This window comes from Larimichthys crocea, chromosome XXIV (genome assembly GCF_000972845.2).
Source record: "Larimichthys crocea isolate SSNF chromosome XXIV, L_crocea_2.0, whole genome shotgun sequence".
NCBI classification, from domain to species: Eukaryota; Metazoa; Chordata; class Actinopteri; family Sciaenidae; genus Larimichthys; species Larimichthys crocea.
This window is the reverse complement of record NC_040034.1, coordinates 11,117,554-11,134,106: the sequence shown is the minus strand read 5'-3', so window position 1 is coordinate 11,134,106 and position 16,553 is coordinate 11,117,554. Positions and strand designations below refer to the sequence as shown.

The 16,553-nt window shown below is 42.5% G+C and overlaps 2 protein-coding genes across 2 annotated transcripts; one reads left to right on the top strand and one right to left on the bottom strand.

Annotated features, from left to right (window-relative positions):
• Positions 1-1,442: 1,442 nt before the first annotated feature.
• pcnx4 (pecanex 4) lies at positions 1,443-10,852 on the top strand. The gene is made up of 11 exons (XM_010734169.3): positions 1,443-1,608; positions 2,747-3,521; positions 3,597-3,776; positions 4,163-4,704; positions 4,807-4,907; positions 5,136-5,258; positions 6,248-6,608; positions 8,106-8,209; positions 8,296-9,401; positions 9,492-9,678; positions 9,840-10,852. Exons 2-11 carry the CDS (start codon positions 2,824-2,826, stop codon positions 10,089-10,091), a joined length of 3,654 nt encoding a protein of 1,217 aa, XP_010732471.3. The 5' UTR covers positions 1,443-1,608; positions 2,747-2,823; the 3' UTR covers positions 10,092-10,852.
• A 9-nt stretch (positions 10,853-10,861) lies between these two features.
• On the bottom strand, positions 10,862-15,059 carry dhrs7 (dehydrogenase/reductase (SDR family) member 7). The gene is made up of 7 exons (XM_010734167.3): positions 14,790-15,059; positions 13,421-13,573; positions 13,144-13,250; positions 12,736-12,975; positions 12,506-12,628; positions 12,178-12,393; positions 10,862-11,240 (listed from the first exon to the last, which is right to left on the bottom strand). Exons 1-7 carry the CDS (start codon positions 14,917-14,919, stop codon positions 11,199-11,201), a joined length of 1,011 nt encoding a protein of 336 aa, XP_010732469.2. The 5' UTR covers positions 14,920-15,059; the 3' UTR covers positions 10,862-11,198.
• Between the last annotated feature and the right edge of the window lie 1,494 nt (positions 15,060-16,553).

Genomic DNA, 16,553 nt, shown 5'->3' with positions numbered 1-16,553 from the left:
CATTTATCACATTATTTTAATCACACAAAGCGCATTGCTTGGTTAAAAAAATGGCAAAAACAAGGTAACAATAACCAAACAATTCAACAGAATTCAATTTTCAGAGCGACGTCAGGTGGTCTTTTGTAGACAGGTTTTATTTCAGCTCTTTTATTTCATGATATTTGCATTTTCTGCTTTAATTCCTGTAACGACTTTTAAGTCTTAATTCAACTTGGTAATCTTTGTCAGGCAGCTATAACAAAAATGGAGCAATGATTTTAAATAAGTGGTGCTATGGGTGGATTATAAAGTGCAATATATGATGTCGTGACTGTCGTGTTTTTCTTTTGTGATGGTTTACTGTGTCCGACACAGAGCAGAAAATTGTTTTTTTCAGAATGACAAATGAACACAACCTCCTATCCACCCTTATCCCCTCACCCCCGGTGAAGAATAACAACAACAATTTAATCTCCTTGGCTCGAGATTATTATCTTTCATTGTGGTGATAGTGTGGCCTTTTTAGTTGATCACTTCATGATCCTCCTTTTTTTGCCCTCCTTCTCAGAGGCAGATACTTGACCACAATCACTTTCATTATATTGAAGTAATAAAATACTTGTAGGATTTGCTCTTTTTTGTATTAAGAACATGTATTATTAATATTTCTAGTCCTGTGTCAGTTTTAGGGTCAGCTAAGCACATTAGATGTGGGGATTGATATTGGCAAGAAAGAGGTTGAAAAATGATTTAGGATGAGGAGGATAAACAGCCAGGTGTGTCATTTGATATAATTGCAAAGAGGGATGGTCGTTTCATTGTTCGGTGTTATCTATCTATCTGTCTGTCTGTCTGTCTGTCTGTCTGTCTGTCTGTCTATATATTACTTATTGAAGAAGGCTGTCTGCATTTTTTACTTGACTCTCTGTTAATGTAGTTTTACCAACTTTTCATACAATGACAGATTTTAGTAAAGCTGGTTTGGAACAGCTGACTGTGATCGCCACTCACACAATGACAACCACAGTCCACGTGTCCTGATTTATATGAGACTGACAGAACTGCTTTATCTTATACGTGGATACGATAAGATGTAGATTTGCATGTTCTCCCTGTGCCAAAAGTTAAAGTCAGCCTTATCTTATCTTATACACATATAGAATAAAGCAGTTCTGTCAGCCTCATATAAATCAGGACACCAACCAGCCTTGTTTAAAATAGATAGATAGATAGATAGATAGATAGATAGATAGATAGATAGATAGATAGATAGATAGATAGATAGATAGATAGATAGATAGATAGATAGATCCTCCCTCATAATCACACATCAAACATGGATTTGTGATGTGTGTTATTCCTTTGTGTGTGTGCGTGTGTGTGTAGTCGTTGAAGGGGCGGGTTTATACGCGTTTAAAGGGCCAATCAGAGGACGCGCTCTCCTCCTGTCTCCTCTCCCATTGGCTACAATCCGCCTGTGTATCATGCCGATGTTGCTCGGCTCTGAAGCGGTTAGCTCGCAGCTAATGTTAACGCTGGCGATTTCCGCCCGCTCGCCCACAATAGCGCCCATATCGTCAAATATCACACAGAGCTCACCTGCGGTTGACTGTCCTGCTGTTGGCGGTAAGTCTGTCTCACACCGGGGACCCCGCGGGTCTCTGGGCTCGCTGTTTATTTACCTCGCGAAGCTAACGGAGAGTCAGGCTGGCATCGCTAGCTAACAATAATACAGCTAGCTGAGATAAAGACACAGCATCAGTCACGGAGAGGTGAAGAAACACGCTCACACGCTCACTGCAAGTGAATTACCTGTTTTTGTTATTGTCGAGGTGTGACTTACAGTCAGACATTAGCGCATCCACAGGCTGCTGCCTCTGTGATGTGTTTTCATGGCAACTGGGCAGCTGTTGCTCCTGTGTTTGTCTCATTTTTGTGCTGCCTCTGTTATTTATTAAACATGTTTTTAATATAAACTCATTGTGTATAGGTGCTAATTTTAGAGAGAGTTTCAGGGATGCTCTGTCAGTGTTATGAAGAGAGATGAGGAGGTGCCAGAGGAGACATGCCTCTCCTGTTATTGTTAAATGGCTTTAAAGATTTTATTTGGGAGTATTATATTAGCAATAAAAGTATGTATTATATATACTATATGTGCTGTGACTGAAGCCCAGTGTTCAGTGAAATCAAAATACAGGCTTGGATTTTATTATTTTATTATACAGCGTCGATTCATAACAAAAGTTATGGGAGATATAGAGCAGGTCAACACTCTTATTATCTTTATTATCTACAGAGACCCAACAGTTCCCACCAGGAGCAGAACCGAGCTCATTGGATCGGTGGACGGTCGTCCGTAGATGGATAAATCGAGAGACACACATAGTTATAATAACTGTAGCTATAAACTTTAATAGAGATATGACTAAAGGTAGCAATAATATTAATATATGTAGGGGACGTCGTGCGGGAGCGCAGCAGCAGCCACAATCCATGAGAACCTGCGAGACGAGAAGGCACAAAAACTCTGAGGAAGAAGCGAAGTTAGTAACATATTAATGGGACATGAATGTTCACAGATACAGAGAGAGAAAAGAGCTCATGGGACATAACTGAGGGACGACCTGAGCCAGCCCAAGTATAAGCTCAAACAAAAAGGAAGCCTACTCTTGGAGACTAAACTCCAAAAGTACTTGTAACTTAAGTTACTACACTGGAGCTACTGCTGTCTCCGTTGCCTAACTGAAGCTGTGCTTTTTTGCAGGCAGCTTCATTGTGTATGGGACGATGAATGGACGCCGTCCTTCAGCTGTGTGGAGATGACCTGCCACCCCTTCGGGAATGGTCAGAATGGGGCCAGATGTGCCCCTTCTTAATGAGTACAAGCAGGAGTTCTTCTGGAAGCGCTTCCCCCAGACGGTGTTGGGGGGTCCACGCTTCAAGTTGGGCTACTGTGCTCCACCATATGTCTACGTCAATCAGGTAGTCTTGTTCTTGACACCATGGCTTTTTGGGGGAATCGCTACTCTGCTCTGCCAGCTGCAGCTGCTTCAGGAGCTCCACGCCACAGTGCTCTCTGGTATGCTTATGTTCGGGGCTGCAGCGGGTGTCCAGGCCCTGGCATTGTATGCCGCTCGGAGGAGTGGCACAGTGGAGAGACTTGGTGCTCCCAACATCTTGGTTGATGAAGAGGAAGTGGAATTCACCAACTGCGTCAGCCCGGAGACGGTCCGATTTATTGCTCCTGGGAAAAGGTTTGGGCTCAGTGTGGTGCTACACACAGTCCTTGCTGGGGTGCTCTGCGGCTTTGGGACATGGTATGTTTTCCTTGGCAGACTGACTGCGCTCTATGGCAGCATTGGCGTGTCCCTGGTCGTCTTTGTCCTGAGTTGGGTGACACTGTGTATAGCTGAATATTCCCTCATTGTAAATACAGCCACAGAGACGGCCACTTTCCAGGCACAGGACACTTATGAGATCACACCACTCACCCGACCCCTCTACATCTTTATTTTCATTGCTGTGGACTTGGCTGACAGGTGAGCAAAAGTCCTTTTTTATGTTTATTTAATGCTTGCTGCCACAATAAGTCTCAATAACCTGCTCTGATTTAGGTTCTCGGACCCCGTCCCTGAACTCCAACTGGCCAGCCAGGTTCTCCATGTGCTGTTTCTCTTCCTACCTCTGCTGTGGGCGCTCGGTATACTGCCTCCCCTGGACGCCCTGCTCCTCTGGGGCATGGAGCAGGCTCTCGTGTTTGGCTTAGGAGGCTCGCCCATGTCCAGCAACCTCAGGTAAATATTGCATGCAAACATGACTTAAATGTCATCTGTAGTTTTACACTAATATAGGCAAATGTAAATAATATAATAATAATTTCATACAATATGTCTCTTGTACTACACTGTATAGTGCTGCAGTTTCTTTCATTATCAGTTAATCTAGAGATTATTTTCTAGATTAATCGATTAATCTTTTGGTCTATAAAACCTCAGGTGGCATATATACATTACTTCAATGCACGTTATCTAAACTACATATAAATCCATTCATAATGTGAGCCTGACACTTAAAAGTCCTGTCCTCAGTCCTCATCAGAGTCTATTAGTCCCATTAATTTGACAATTGTGACGCCTGTGTATCATCCGCTCTGACGTTTTGTGTGCGCGCTGTCCCACAGGCTGCTGTTGATGTTTGGTGTATCTGCCGGCGTAGCTGTGTGCAATTATTTCATTCCCTCAACACTGGGTGTGGTTCTCTTCTCCATCTCAACGGGATTTCTGCTGAGTCTGGATCTCAGCCAGGTTGGCACACTCTGCAGAGGTCCCAGGGCAGCATTTGGGGATCATGGATTTCGCAGAGGGGGGTCACCACCTCCTCTTCCTCGCAGTTCCTTTGGCTGGAAACTGGGCTGCAGGGAGATGCTGCTATATTTGAGCCTGCTACTTGTGGCGATGGCAGAGGCAGGGGTGTTGCATCACTTTCTTGGTTCAGCTCTGTCCCACAGCTTGGTTTCAGGACCCCAGGCTCCAGTCAGCTACCTCCTCCTCGTACTCTTCTGTCTCTGCTGGGGTCTCAGAGAGATCCAAGGGGCCTACGTATTGGGAGGAGTGTTCCTCAATCCCCTGTACCCTAAGGGCATGTCCAGTGTGCAGACTTTCAAGCAGAGAAACAGAGGCTTATATGTTGCTGCAGCCATCAGAAGAGTCCTTCTTTATCTTGGTGAGGTTTTTATTTTATTTTACCATACTTTTTAGGTGTGAAAACTACAATGCTCTGTATGTGAATGTGTTTTTGACCCACGTTTACTGTTTGACTTCACAGTGTCTCCATTTGCAATGATTGCTTTCCTGTCCATGGACAAATCTCTGCAGATGCTCCACACGGCTTCCCTCAGTGTGGGATTCACACGAGCCTTTAGAGTGGTATGCTCACACTCTTGCAGTTCTTCTAAGTATCAGTGTGAACATAACATGCAGAAATTAATTATTACAATGAAAACGGATTTCAGGCAGAGTCTTGACAATGAAAAACGAGTCTTCTTGCACAACTTTTTTTCCTTCTTAAAATGCACTGTGATTTATCCCAGTATGTGTTTTGCTTGATTTTTTTCTGTGTTGTGCTCACACTGATCGCTCTTTGTTGCTGTGCAGGTCTGGCAGAGTTCAGAGGATGCTCTGCTACAAATGGTGGTGGTGGTCTTGATGCGGTTTGCAGCTGGAAACAACATGCTGCTGTGGTGGGACAACCTTGGCACTGGAGTTCAGCTTCTTCTGGTGAGACATTAGATCCTCTTGTATATTATATCTGCATAGGTTTAAATTTGTCCTAACAGTCCTACTACATCTTTCAATTGTTCACACTGTTTTTACACAAAATCATCATGGGTACTGTGTCTTTTTTTTTCCCCAACATATTGCATCTTTTTATTTTTTAGGTACACCTGTACAATGTAATCCCATACAACAGATCTGCCACCACTTATACATTGTCCCATGTGTAGAATTTATTAACGCTGTCAAGAGAGGTGTTTAATACTGAGGTTGTAGTTAGTGGTCGCTGTCAAGAGAGGTGTTTAATACTGAGGTTGTAGTTAGTGGTGGTGTTGTACTGGACTGCATTATACTAAAATGTGTAATAGTCTTAATAGTGTGTGTGTGTGTGTGTGTGTGTGTGTGTGTGTGTGTGTGTGTGTCTGTGTGTGTGTGTGTGTGTGTGATAGTGAGAGTTTCTCACGTACGTTTTACCACGTACCACCTCTGAAAGTATTCATCTCTCTAAGTACCACTATTTTGAAAGAAGATTATTTATTGTTGACTGTTGTTGAATCCTGAACAGAACCGCTTCAAGAACCAGAGTTAATTTGGTGTTAATGGGGTTCCCCTGATCCAAATTCCTAATATTTCCTGTTTGGAGCCACAATTGCAAGAGTTTTTTTTTTTTACTCGTACCATAGTTTGAGAACCGGTCCTCTTATACAAAAGTCCAGGTCAACACCACTGCAAATTACAGCCCCAATAATAAACATATAGTTAAATGAACAGTGGCAGTGTCAATTAAAACTACACATTATTATCCTTGTTAAGGTGAGGTTTTGTTTTACATTACATTACATTTTATTTTACAGGTGTACCTAATCAAGGTGTATTTTAATAATGCTGCAGTGAAATTGTTCCAAACTCTTGGTTTGGTTAGCAGATATTAAAAAAGAAAAACATAATTAGAAGTACATAGAGCGCTCTTCATGTTTACCTTTCTGATCCAGGTGGGCCTCCTGATCGACAGACTGACCCAGTTCTTTGCCAAGCTGAAGTTCACCCTGACTGTGTTGGTGACATCTTGGACAGAAAAGAAGCAGCGCCGCCAGTCGGCTGGAACTCTCTTGGCTCTGAACGCCTCCCTATGCCCACTGCTGCTGGCTGTGGTGACCCTATCTGCCTTGTTGTCCGCCCCTCTACTGCCTCTCTTCACCCTGCCCATCTTCTTAGTGGGTTTCCCCAGGCCTCAGCGCAGTTGGCCAGGCCCCGTAGGTACCGCCTGTCCCTGCCCAGACTCAATCTTCTACCAGCAGATGAGCGGAAGTCTGGCCTCTGCTCTGAGGACAGCCTTTGCAAGAGGGTCACTAGGTTAGTCACTTGATCTCACCTTTCTCTTTGGTGTCTTCCTTTTTTAAAATTATTCTCACGTTACAAGTAAACGGTGATTACGATTTTAGCATTTGCAAAAATCTGCGGATGTTTTTATTAACAAAGAATTCTCTCTTTTTGTTTGACCAGTCAAGTAGTAGCTCACAAATGATATTTAACGTCACTAAATAATTTAGATTATCAACTGATAATCAAAATATTTGGAATAGATTTTTTATTTCCTTAACTAGTCAGCTAGATTAATCAAACGTTTCTGTCCTTTATCTAAAATTAAATGTAATATTACTGATTTCAGTTTTTACATGAAGTATTTGCTGATTTTGTTATTTACACTCCACAACAGTACACACAGAGGTCAAACAATATCAAAATAATATGTTTTTTTTTTTTTTTACTACATTGTGTTTTGACTTATACAATAATTACAAGGACCGAATCTTCCTATAGGTCAAGTAGGGACAGTATGCAGTTCAAAGAGCACTGAACCATCACCTCATATGGTTTAATAGTAAGAGGAATGTTGTTGTGAGGCGCTCTTCGGTATTGCTGGCAGTAATGTGAGCTCGCATGATCCAGTTAAGCTTCCTGTGAAGTGACCCAAAAAAAATAGCGCTGATCTGTATTCATTACATCCGAATGTTTCCGCACCATTAACCGCGTAATACTCTCAGGCCAAACGGAGCTGCTGCTGCTGCTGCTGCTGCTGCTGCTAGGATTTTGTTCTGGGTTTGTTCAGAAGGGGGCAAGAGGGGGAAAAGAATGGTGCAAGGAGAGTATCATTATTTATGGATTGATGACTCAAAATTGAATAAAACTGCTGAGGTGATGTCATTTTTTATGTGAACTTGGGTCACTGTAGCTGTGACGCATGTTCGGAAGAAGTGCTTGTTGGCTAGTTGTTGTTAGCTGTTGCTTTGCTCACACTTGGGGCCGTGGAGCAGCGAGCAGGAAAGGAGCCTGCCCAGCGTGTCACTTCCCATCATGAGGTAGAAGCAGGGTCTATTCTGAGATGTCGTTACGAGACATGACATTATTCATGAGCCAAGTAAGCACTATCCAACCTAAAAACACCAAGACATTGCTGTTCATCTGTGTTGGAATAAACGTCTGTCCACTGTCTTCTGGTACCCAGAATAAAAAGCTCAGATTGTATAAAAGAAGTTTTAGAGGCCAAGAACAGATTCAATATTTAGATGTCTGTGCAGTCAGCCAGTTAAAACAGTATCATGACCTTCCTGTACAACTGCGGTGGTACACGTCTCCCTGCAGCTCATCCAGTAGTCGTGTTATCCACACAGTCAGCAAAGGGATGCACAGCTGATGCAAAATGAAAGAGATGCACCCTTACTTATGTGTGTTACATGATGTGTATACATATTGTGTGTTTTCCTACCCCTCTTGCCCTCAATTTACACATCACATCTCTTTACACGATAGACGCATGAGTGGTTGATGATTTTCTCCCCCCGTCTGTAGGTTCTTTAGCCCCAGGCTCTCATTTTCTTGGCCGCTTTCAGGACCGTATGGTTTGGATAATGATCCTGGAGAGAGGATACGGCTACTGTACAGTCAACATTAAGGTACTGTGTCTTCTTATTTGTCTGTTAAGAAGAATCACCACAGTCATATACCACAACATTACATAATGCGGTGTGGTTTGTTGCAGGGTCTCGAGCTGCAAGAGACATCGTGCCACACAGTGGAGGCACGGAGGGTAGATGAGGTGTTTGAGGCTGCTTTTGAGCGGCCCGAGCGGCTCGGTTTCACCCAGGGCTTTAACCTGCATTGGGGAAACGCCCTCACCCCTTGTGCTGCCCTTGCAGTGCGAGTCTACTCTGATGCCCGAAATGTTCTCTCTGGCATCATTGACTCTCACGACAACTTGAGGAAACTTCAGGACGACTTTCTAAAAGCGCTTGTCTGGTTGCTTCTCCGATATTGTGTGCAGAAGCATAAAGGGTTTCTGTGGAGCAGTGAAGAAGGGCCAGGTGTTGGAGGCAGGAAGTCCCAGTCTTCCCAGTTGGCCCAGACCACATGTAACCAGCCACCTGAGGCGGTCATGGTGGAATCCAACGTGTCTTCTCTCAGGTTTAGACAGGATAGCTCCAGTTTGACCTCCTTTGGTGATTGGTCAGATGAGGATGACTTATTTGGACCTCAGCCAGCCAGGCGGACAGTGGCATTAGTGACTGCAGAGGCACAGCCTGGAAACTCGGCGATGCAGACAGGGGCCTCTCTGCCGGGCTCTGTGGAGATGGACAGTCTTTTTGAAAACATGGCTCTCTCTGCCTTGCAGCCACTGCAGCCTCTGGGTCTTGGCATCGGGATGCCAGTAGTGGATAAAGGCTGTAACCCGGAGGTCTTCAGAGAGACTCCTGGTTCTCTTCCTCAGCTGAACTTCAGCTGCCCCCAGTCGGAGGTATTTAACTTACCAACTGGGTGGAGGACAGCACCTTTGCTACCATCTCGACTGCTGCAGCTCAAGCCTTTGTTTCCTGAGGACTGGTTTCGGTTCACCTTGGGGCGGTTTGGGCCTGCTGTGCAGGGCGAGACCCCAGAGGACATGACCAAAGCCCTGAAGGAGGACGAGGCCTTGAAAGAGCTGCATGCACAGGTCGCACTTTCATGTCTCATCTCACTGGGGGCAGAATCTGCCTTCACTAGTCCCAGTTACGTCTACAGACTCTATTGTGGAGATGTACCATGGACGGAAGGACTTGACTGGCTCTCCTCAAGTAAAGAACTTTACCAGCTCGCACTTCGTGCTTTCAGGTAAAATTGGTATTTGGACTTTATACATTGTGGTAATTCTGATCACTGACTTCAACTGAATTCTTCTTGTATGGTTTTGTTTGCCATCAGGTTCAGTTTCAAACTGCTCTTTGATCAAGCAAGTCTAGGACCCATGGAGTCCGCTGAGGAATTGTTCAGCACCTTGGAGGAATATGAAAGGGACTGGTACATTGGCCTTGTGACTGAGAAAGGCTGGCACGATAGTGTGCTTCAGGAGAAACCCTTCCTATTCTCTCTCGGACATGACCTCGCTATGGTAATTACACCCTCCAGTCCTCATTTACATTCTGTCAAAGCTCTAAAATATAAAAAATCATCTGTTGATACCTTACAACTTATTCGTGTTCAGTCAGTGGAGTAAAATTGAGGTTGTCTGTGATATGCACGTCTTGTATAATTGACTGTCCTTGTCCATAGGGTACCTACACAGGGCGAGTCCTGTCCCTGCAGGAGCAGCTGGTGCATGTGGGCCATTTGAATGGAGAGGGGGTGAGAGGCCAGTGGGCAAACCTTTCCTGGGAGCTCCTGTATGCTACCAACGATGACGAGGAGCGTTACAGCATCCAGGCTCACCCATTCATGCTGAGGAACCTGACTGTTCAAGCAGCCGATCCCCCTCTAGGATACCCTATTTATTCCTCAGCCCCCCTTCACTTCCCCTGCCTCTGACCTGCAGCCTCTTCTGCCCTTTTCTGCTGAAAGAAGATGCTTTTAAGTCGGTACTACCACGGCAAGATCAATGAACAAGAAAGAAAGAGAAAACTTCTATCAGTTTTGGAGATTTACATTTGAAACTGTTGACACACATGATTTCAGGAGACTAATGTCTGTACGGGAACCTACTTTGTTGTTGTTGTTTTTTACGTTAATTTGATCTGTTTGGTGCTTCATTTCTTGCACCACAGAGGAAGAAGAAGCAGTGGCATCACCACTGCTACAGTTGTACAAGTTGCGAAATCTTTTAACTGACGATGGTGGACTACCTCCTTGAGCAGAGCATTAAAGAAAAAAAAATTGTATCATGAAAGAGTCCCTGATAACCGAAGCACACGTTTTGTGGGTTGTTTATTAATGTTTGTGCTTTAAAAAAAAAAAAAAAGTGACTAAATTTGCCCACCTCCCCTCTAGAAGACACCTGATAAATACCTCTGGTTTTATCGTCCTTTTTAGATTTCATAATTTTCAGGTGATTCCCCTCCCTGTCCTCAAAAACGGGACAAGAATTTTAATGTTTTGTTAAGATATCGAGGATGTGCCTTGGGTATGTCTTGTTGTATGTGTAAGGTGTTCAGTGCTATTGTTTTGTTTACAATTCACTTGTTTACAATTTAGAATGAAGCGTTAAATGAATTTGTCCATAGTCTCTTGTACATATTGTTGATTTTTATATGTGTAACTATATATACTTATAATAAAATAGCTTGGCAGAAGCAGTTTTGTCGTGTTTACAAGATATATTTTATTAGTTGGTACAAATGCTTCATTCCTACATAAAATCCACCATTCTTGTTACAAATATACATAGGCTCTCGACCAGAAGTTACAAGTTACAAGATTTGAGATGAAAGCATAATAAAATAAAAGAGAGTACCCATTCCTGTTAAAATCCGCCATGTGTTAGGAACAGAGCTCTGAGCTGTTAAAGCAGTTGTGTCCCTCAGTGTTTTTATTCCAGATGAAGGCAAAGACCCCAAAATTTTGCAGAAAAAAAACTCCATCACTTTTCCGATCGAACATTAGGAGTGCAGTAAACGTGTTTCCTCTTCAGGGTCAGGTTCAGTAGTTCTTAGGCTTCCTGAAGTATGAAGAGTCTGCATCCTGTGAAAGAAACAGGCTACATGTTAGCACTGATGTTTGGCATCCCTGTGAGATTTGTGAATCTGTAGTAATTGTGTGTTGGACACAAGCATGACCCTGACATTTTCTTAACTCGAGTCACTTCACTGTAGAGTTTGTATAGTTGTATAGGCTGCAGAGAGCATTTCTTTTATTCTCGTCTCAAAAGGATACGTCACAGACCTTACTGAAGACGAGCATGTGATGCTCCAGTGTCTAGCCTGTTGGAACATGACCTTTCTTTATGGCCTTCAGCTGTCACTGTCCAGCAGAGGCCAACAGACACACCGACTCAAGCAAAGTCAATAACAGCCGAGACCCCAAGCTCATAAGAAACAGCTCTGCGTAGTGTCTGCCACGTTTTTGAGCTTTGGCGATGAGAATGTCCTGATCCCAGGTCGGACAGAGCAAGGTCAACCGTGCAACATACAGAAACAACAAACTGATCCCTTCACAGACTCACTTTGTGTCACCTTGTGAGTAACGCAAGCCTTATATCTGAATTAGACCAGGAGAACATACGTACACCTTAAATATGTAGATTCATTTTGCAGTAGTCAACAGGAAGTGTTTCGTTAAAGGTCATATGTACTCAAGGCACACACAAACAGGTGTTTTCATTTGTTTTGGATGATTAAATCTGCACATGGGACTGTGCAAGCATGTGGCTGACTTGCTACAATGTTATATCTGTGAAGGTGGGACAGCATTGAGTGACCTTGAAAAGAACAGTTGAGAGTTGAGTTGATTTTCACGTCCGTAAGGTAAATATATATGGTAGACTAATTAAGTCAAAAACATTGTAATGTCTGATTTCTGCAGCCCTACACCAGGTGGACCTCCCAGCTGATTAAGTGTAGCCTATGCTTAAGGTGAATATTAACTTTGTACACATGGATTTCCTGAGATGAAAACCTACCAAGCCAGCTTTGAAATTCTGCACCCGTTTTCTGCCCAACAGGTTTGTGATGAACCAGGCAATGGTGGGAGTGTACTGCCACATGTAGCAAAACGTTAGGAAGGGTTGATGTGTGATCCACATTTCCTTAACGCCGTTGGAAATTCCCACCAGCATTAAATGGACACAGCGACTTGTTGACATCTTGTGCTCCTGATTACCAGTTACAGCCACAGACTGAGATAACAGAAGGAAAACGGGTTACTGAAAGAAACTGAAGTCACATGTCAAATATTTGTTAAATATCAGATGTTTTGATTGAAAATCAAAAACAAATAAAATACATTACCTTGTTCAGTTCCTCTGTGAAAGCATTGTGGACAATTTCTGATTGTACAGGCCCTGGACACACACTGCTGATGAGTATGTTTGGAAAGTCAGCCAGCTCCGTCCGAAGGGAATTAAAGAAACCCTGTAGATAATATGATAACATTCAGAAACAGGGTGTACGTGCACCCAGACAGGTAATCAAAGAACTGTTTTACAAGTTAAATCAGGTTAGGTGACTATTCTGTTCACCTGAAGAGCATGTTTGCTGGCAGAGTATCCTGTTGCAAGCGGTGTCCCAGCTAGGCCAGATATGCTGTTGACGGTCACAATGCTCCCAGTGCCTTTCTGCGTCATGTAAGGCAGCACCTGCTTGGTGAGGGATACCGTGCCCAGGTAGTTGAGCTCTATCAAGGCCTGATACACATCAAGGCTGGTCTCCACGCACAGAGATCGCTGGGTTCGGCCGCCATTGTTGATGAGGATATCAATCTGAAAAACCATGGAAGAGTGGACAGAAAAGAGAACAAAGTAAGATTATTAAGATGTATTTCAAACAAGGCAAATATAAGATGCACCTAAAACTAGATAGGAATGTTGCAATGAACCCAGCACTGTGTTATAAAAGAGCTGTTTGCCAACTCTTTGCCATGACCTTACATGTCCAAAGTACTTGATCACAGTCTTTGTTTTTTCCTCATGTGATGTCCTCTCCAACAAATCAAGTGGAAGAACAAGAATATCTTCATCCTGGAGGCCGTGGCGCTCTTGAGGAATACATGACAAAAAGTGAGAGTGACTGAAAATGAAGCAAACTCAGGTGAAGTATTGATTGTAATGCAATGTAATGTCCTATGGAAATATGTTATTACTGTGTTATACTGCAGCGTTAAGAGTTTATGTCAAAGTATCAAACATCAACACCAAATCCTCTCACCCAAACAGCAACGTTTCACCCTGTTTAACTCATCCTCGCGTCGAGCAGACAGGATGAGACGTGACCCACACTTTGCTAGCTGGTAGGCCACCTCCTCTCCAATACCACTAGAGGCTCCAGTGACCCACACCACCAGCCCTTTCAGCTTCTTCTCTGGTTAACGAAAAGACACAACTGTCAACATTTAATATCACTTATTGGGTCTGTGAATACTCAACGTCAACAAGAGCTTCACACAGGAGTTTCTTTATGTCTATTAAACCACCACTTCTTCTTCAGGTCTTCACCATGCACCTTCAACAGAACCCAGAAAATACAAGAAATACTTTTTCCTAATTTTTGCTGTAACATGTTTACACTCATGTCATGAAGGGGATGAGAGTCATTGTCGAGCATAATGTTGAGCAGTTTATTCAGCAGTAAGTATTTGTGAAGCCTGCAGCTTTTAAACACACTGATGTGGACTGACGTTAAATAAAAATAAGACATTGGTAGTATAATCAATAGTAAATCAATATGTTGTTTTTTTGTTGTTGTGATTGTAACATTTTTAGTGTTTTAAAAAGATTAACTCCATAAGCATTAAATGAAACATACTTTTAAGCACTGACTATTAACGGAAGGTGAGAGTTGTTTACATGTCATTAGTAACTCCTGAAAAGAGTTACTTTAACTTGAGTGAATTTGATGGTCTCACATGCTCAGACTGGTTTTCAGGGTTTACACAGTGTGCGATGCACAGCCTGCTTAGGACCAGTGTGTAGGATTTCGTGGTATCTAGTACTGTAGCTGCTGATTACAACCATCTCACCTCAACCAGTCCTTCGTGGCACAAAAGAGTGACTACAGTGGCTGTGAAACACGAAAATAATAAAATAAAAAAGATCTAGTGGCAGCGTTCAGTTTGTTCATTCTGGGCTACTGTAGAAACATGGCAGACTTCATGGAAAAGGACCTGCTGTGTCTTGTAAATATAAAAGGCTTCTTATTCTTATTTCTAGGTGATTAAAACCTAATAAAAAAGACATAGTTAGGAATATTATATTACATTTCTATGTAAAAAAAAACAAACAAACAAAAAAAAAAAAACCCATAAATCTCACAAACTGGACCTTTAAGTTAACAACCATGCGTAATGACACTGCGCCTTGGAGAGGTGCGCCAAAGCGCATGAGCGGCTGTAACAATGTGTGTCATGTGAACTATCACCTACATGTCGTATAGACGACATGGATCAACATGACACGAATTGTGCAACATCATAGAGGGCTCATGGAGGAATAACGCCATTGTCATCACCTCATACTCATGCAGCCCCTTTGTTTGTAAAGAAACTGGTCTCAATAAGACATTAAGAGGATGCACTCACCTGGCCGGTGGCCGAACAGACTGGCCCACAGCAGAGTGAAGTCTGCATCCCCGAAAATGAAGAACAGGAAGTGAATAAGTAAATAAAGTGGTATTAAACACCACAGCGCGGAAACAATGCAACAGTCCATCTGTAGAAAATGAATGAATACACGTATAACGTAACTACTTCTTAACTAAGTAGCAACTATTGTGTTATCAGGCTTCTTAAACCGAAAAACAACTGCAGCTAAAGGGTAACAGCGTCACTTCCGTTCTGATATTTTCAAAATTAAAGCTCGGTACTTTTCAATTTAGGAAAAAGACAAAGCCATTCATCTGCAACATTGCGTGAAGTTTTTCTATACTTATAATAATAATTAATAATGCATGTCATTTTGTTAACATCAAATAATTTTTTTAATCTTTTTTTTTTGCATTGGATGTCAGCTTTTTGTAATCATGAACTTCAACCATAACAGTTGCAGAGTTTTCCGCAAAACAAAATTCTCTTTGAGAACAGAGACGGAAAAAAAAAAATTGACAAATGGGCAGCAGTGTAACACAAAAAGTCAAGAATGAGATGGAAAATGTTGCAATGATGCACAGATAAACAGAATGAACAAGCTGAAAAGGTGACATGACAATGTATAAAAAGAGAAGTACTGTGTCATGGTAGCTAAATGGTTGCAGCACATGCCACATAACAACCATGTTGCCGGTGTGATTCCCTTTGCCACATACTGAAATACTAGTGCAGAACTAGTGCCTCATTTTTCATTTCATCCCATTTTTACAGAATATATTAGGCAGCTCAATGCAATGTAAAGAAAGAAAGGTTGTCTAATTTAAATCAGGAAACATCTGATCAAAGAATCATTTTAAAAAAGCCAAAGAAACTTGAACTCATGACCTTAAATTAATTGGAAAGGAAAACTGTATCTGACGTATATAAATTATAAAAGGATACAGCCATTGTTGGATGTGTATCAGGAGGAAATGAGCCGCAGTACAGGTTATCTTTGTCAATGGATGCAATCTCAACCAAGACGAACAGACGATCTCAAGACGCCTCAGAGACCACACCAGTGAACATTCAGAGATTTGACATGGAGATGGTGGGAGCATACAGATACCTGTGTGTTCACCTCAACAATAAACTGGAATGGTCGGACAACACAGACGTCCTGTACAAAAAAGATCAATGTGATCTCCACTTACTGAGGAGACTCAGGTCCTCTGGACTGTGTAGAACTGTTTAGGACTTTCTACGACACTGAAGTAACATCTGCCTTGTTCTATGCAGTTGCCTGGGACCAAAACACAGACTAGTCAAGAGGGCCAGCTCTGTCCTGGACTGCCCCCTTAGATTCCTTAGAGGAAGTGAGGGAGAGTTGTTCCACCATGAACAACTCCTCTCACCTCCTGCATGAGACTGTGGAGGCCTTAAACAGCTCCTTCAGCAACAGACTGCTACTCCCACCATGTAAGAAGGAGCGCTACCACAGGTCCTTCATTCCAACAGCTGTGAGACTCTCTAACACCAGCATGACTTCATGACTTTAACTATATGTTTCTTTATTTTTTATTTATGAGTAATCAAACTGTAACAAGTGACAAGAGGGATCATTAAAATCTTATTTTATCTTATCTGACACAGTCTTCACTGACCTTTTGGCACTGCCTTGCACATTCTTTTGTTGCATTTATGTGACATATGTTCATCTATTTATTTAGATTTTGAACCTTCTATCATTGATTTTCTAATTCTTATTTTTCATTATTT

Excerpts from the sequence above, each read along its gene's own strand:
- pcnx4 (XM_010734169.3), top strand. The coding sequence starts at position 2,824 with ATGGTCAGAATGGGGCCAGATGTGCCCCTTCTTAATGAGTACAAGCAG. Across the intron at positions 3,522-3,596 it reads GCTGTGGACTTGGCTGACAG|GTTCTCGGACCCCGTCCCTG; the intron begins GTGAGCAAAAGT and ends GCTCTGATTTAG. Across the intron at positions 9,402-9,491 it reads CTCGCACTTCGTGCTTTCAG|GTTCAGTTTCAAACTGCTCT; the intron begins GTAAAATTGGTA and ends GTTTGCCATCAG.
- dhrs7 (XM_010734167.3), bottom strand. The coding sequence starts at position 14,919 with ATGGACTGTTGCATTGTTTCCGCGCTGTGGTGTTTAATACCACTTTAT. Across the intron at positions 13,574-14,789 it reads TCTGTTCGGCCACCGGCCAG|AGAAGAAGCTGAAAGGGCTG; the intron begins GTGAGTGCATCC and ends TTCGTTAACCAG. Across the intron at positions 12,629-12,735 it reads CCAGCAAACATGCTCTTCAG|GGTTTCTTTAATTCCCTTCG; the intron begins GTGAACAGAATA and ends TATTATCTACAG.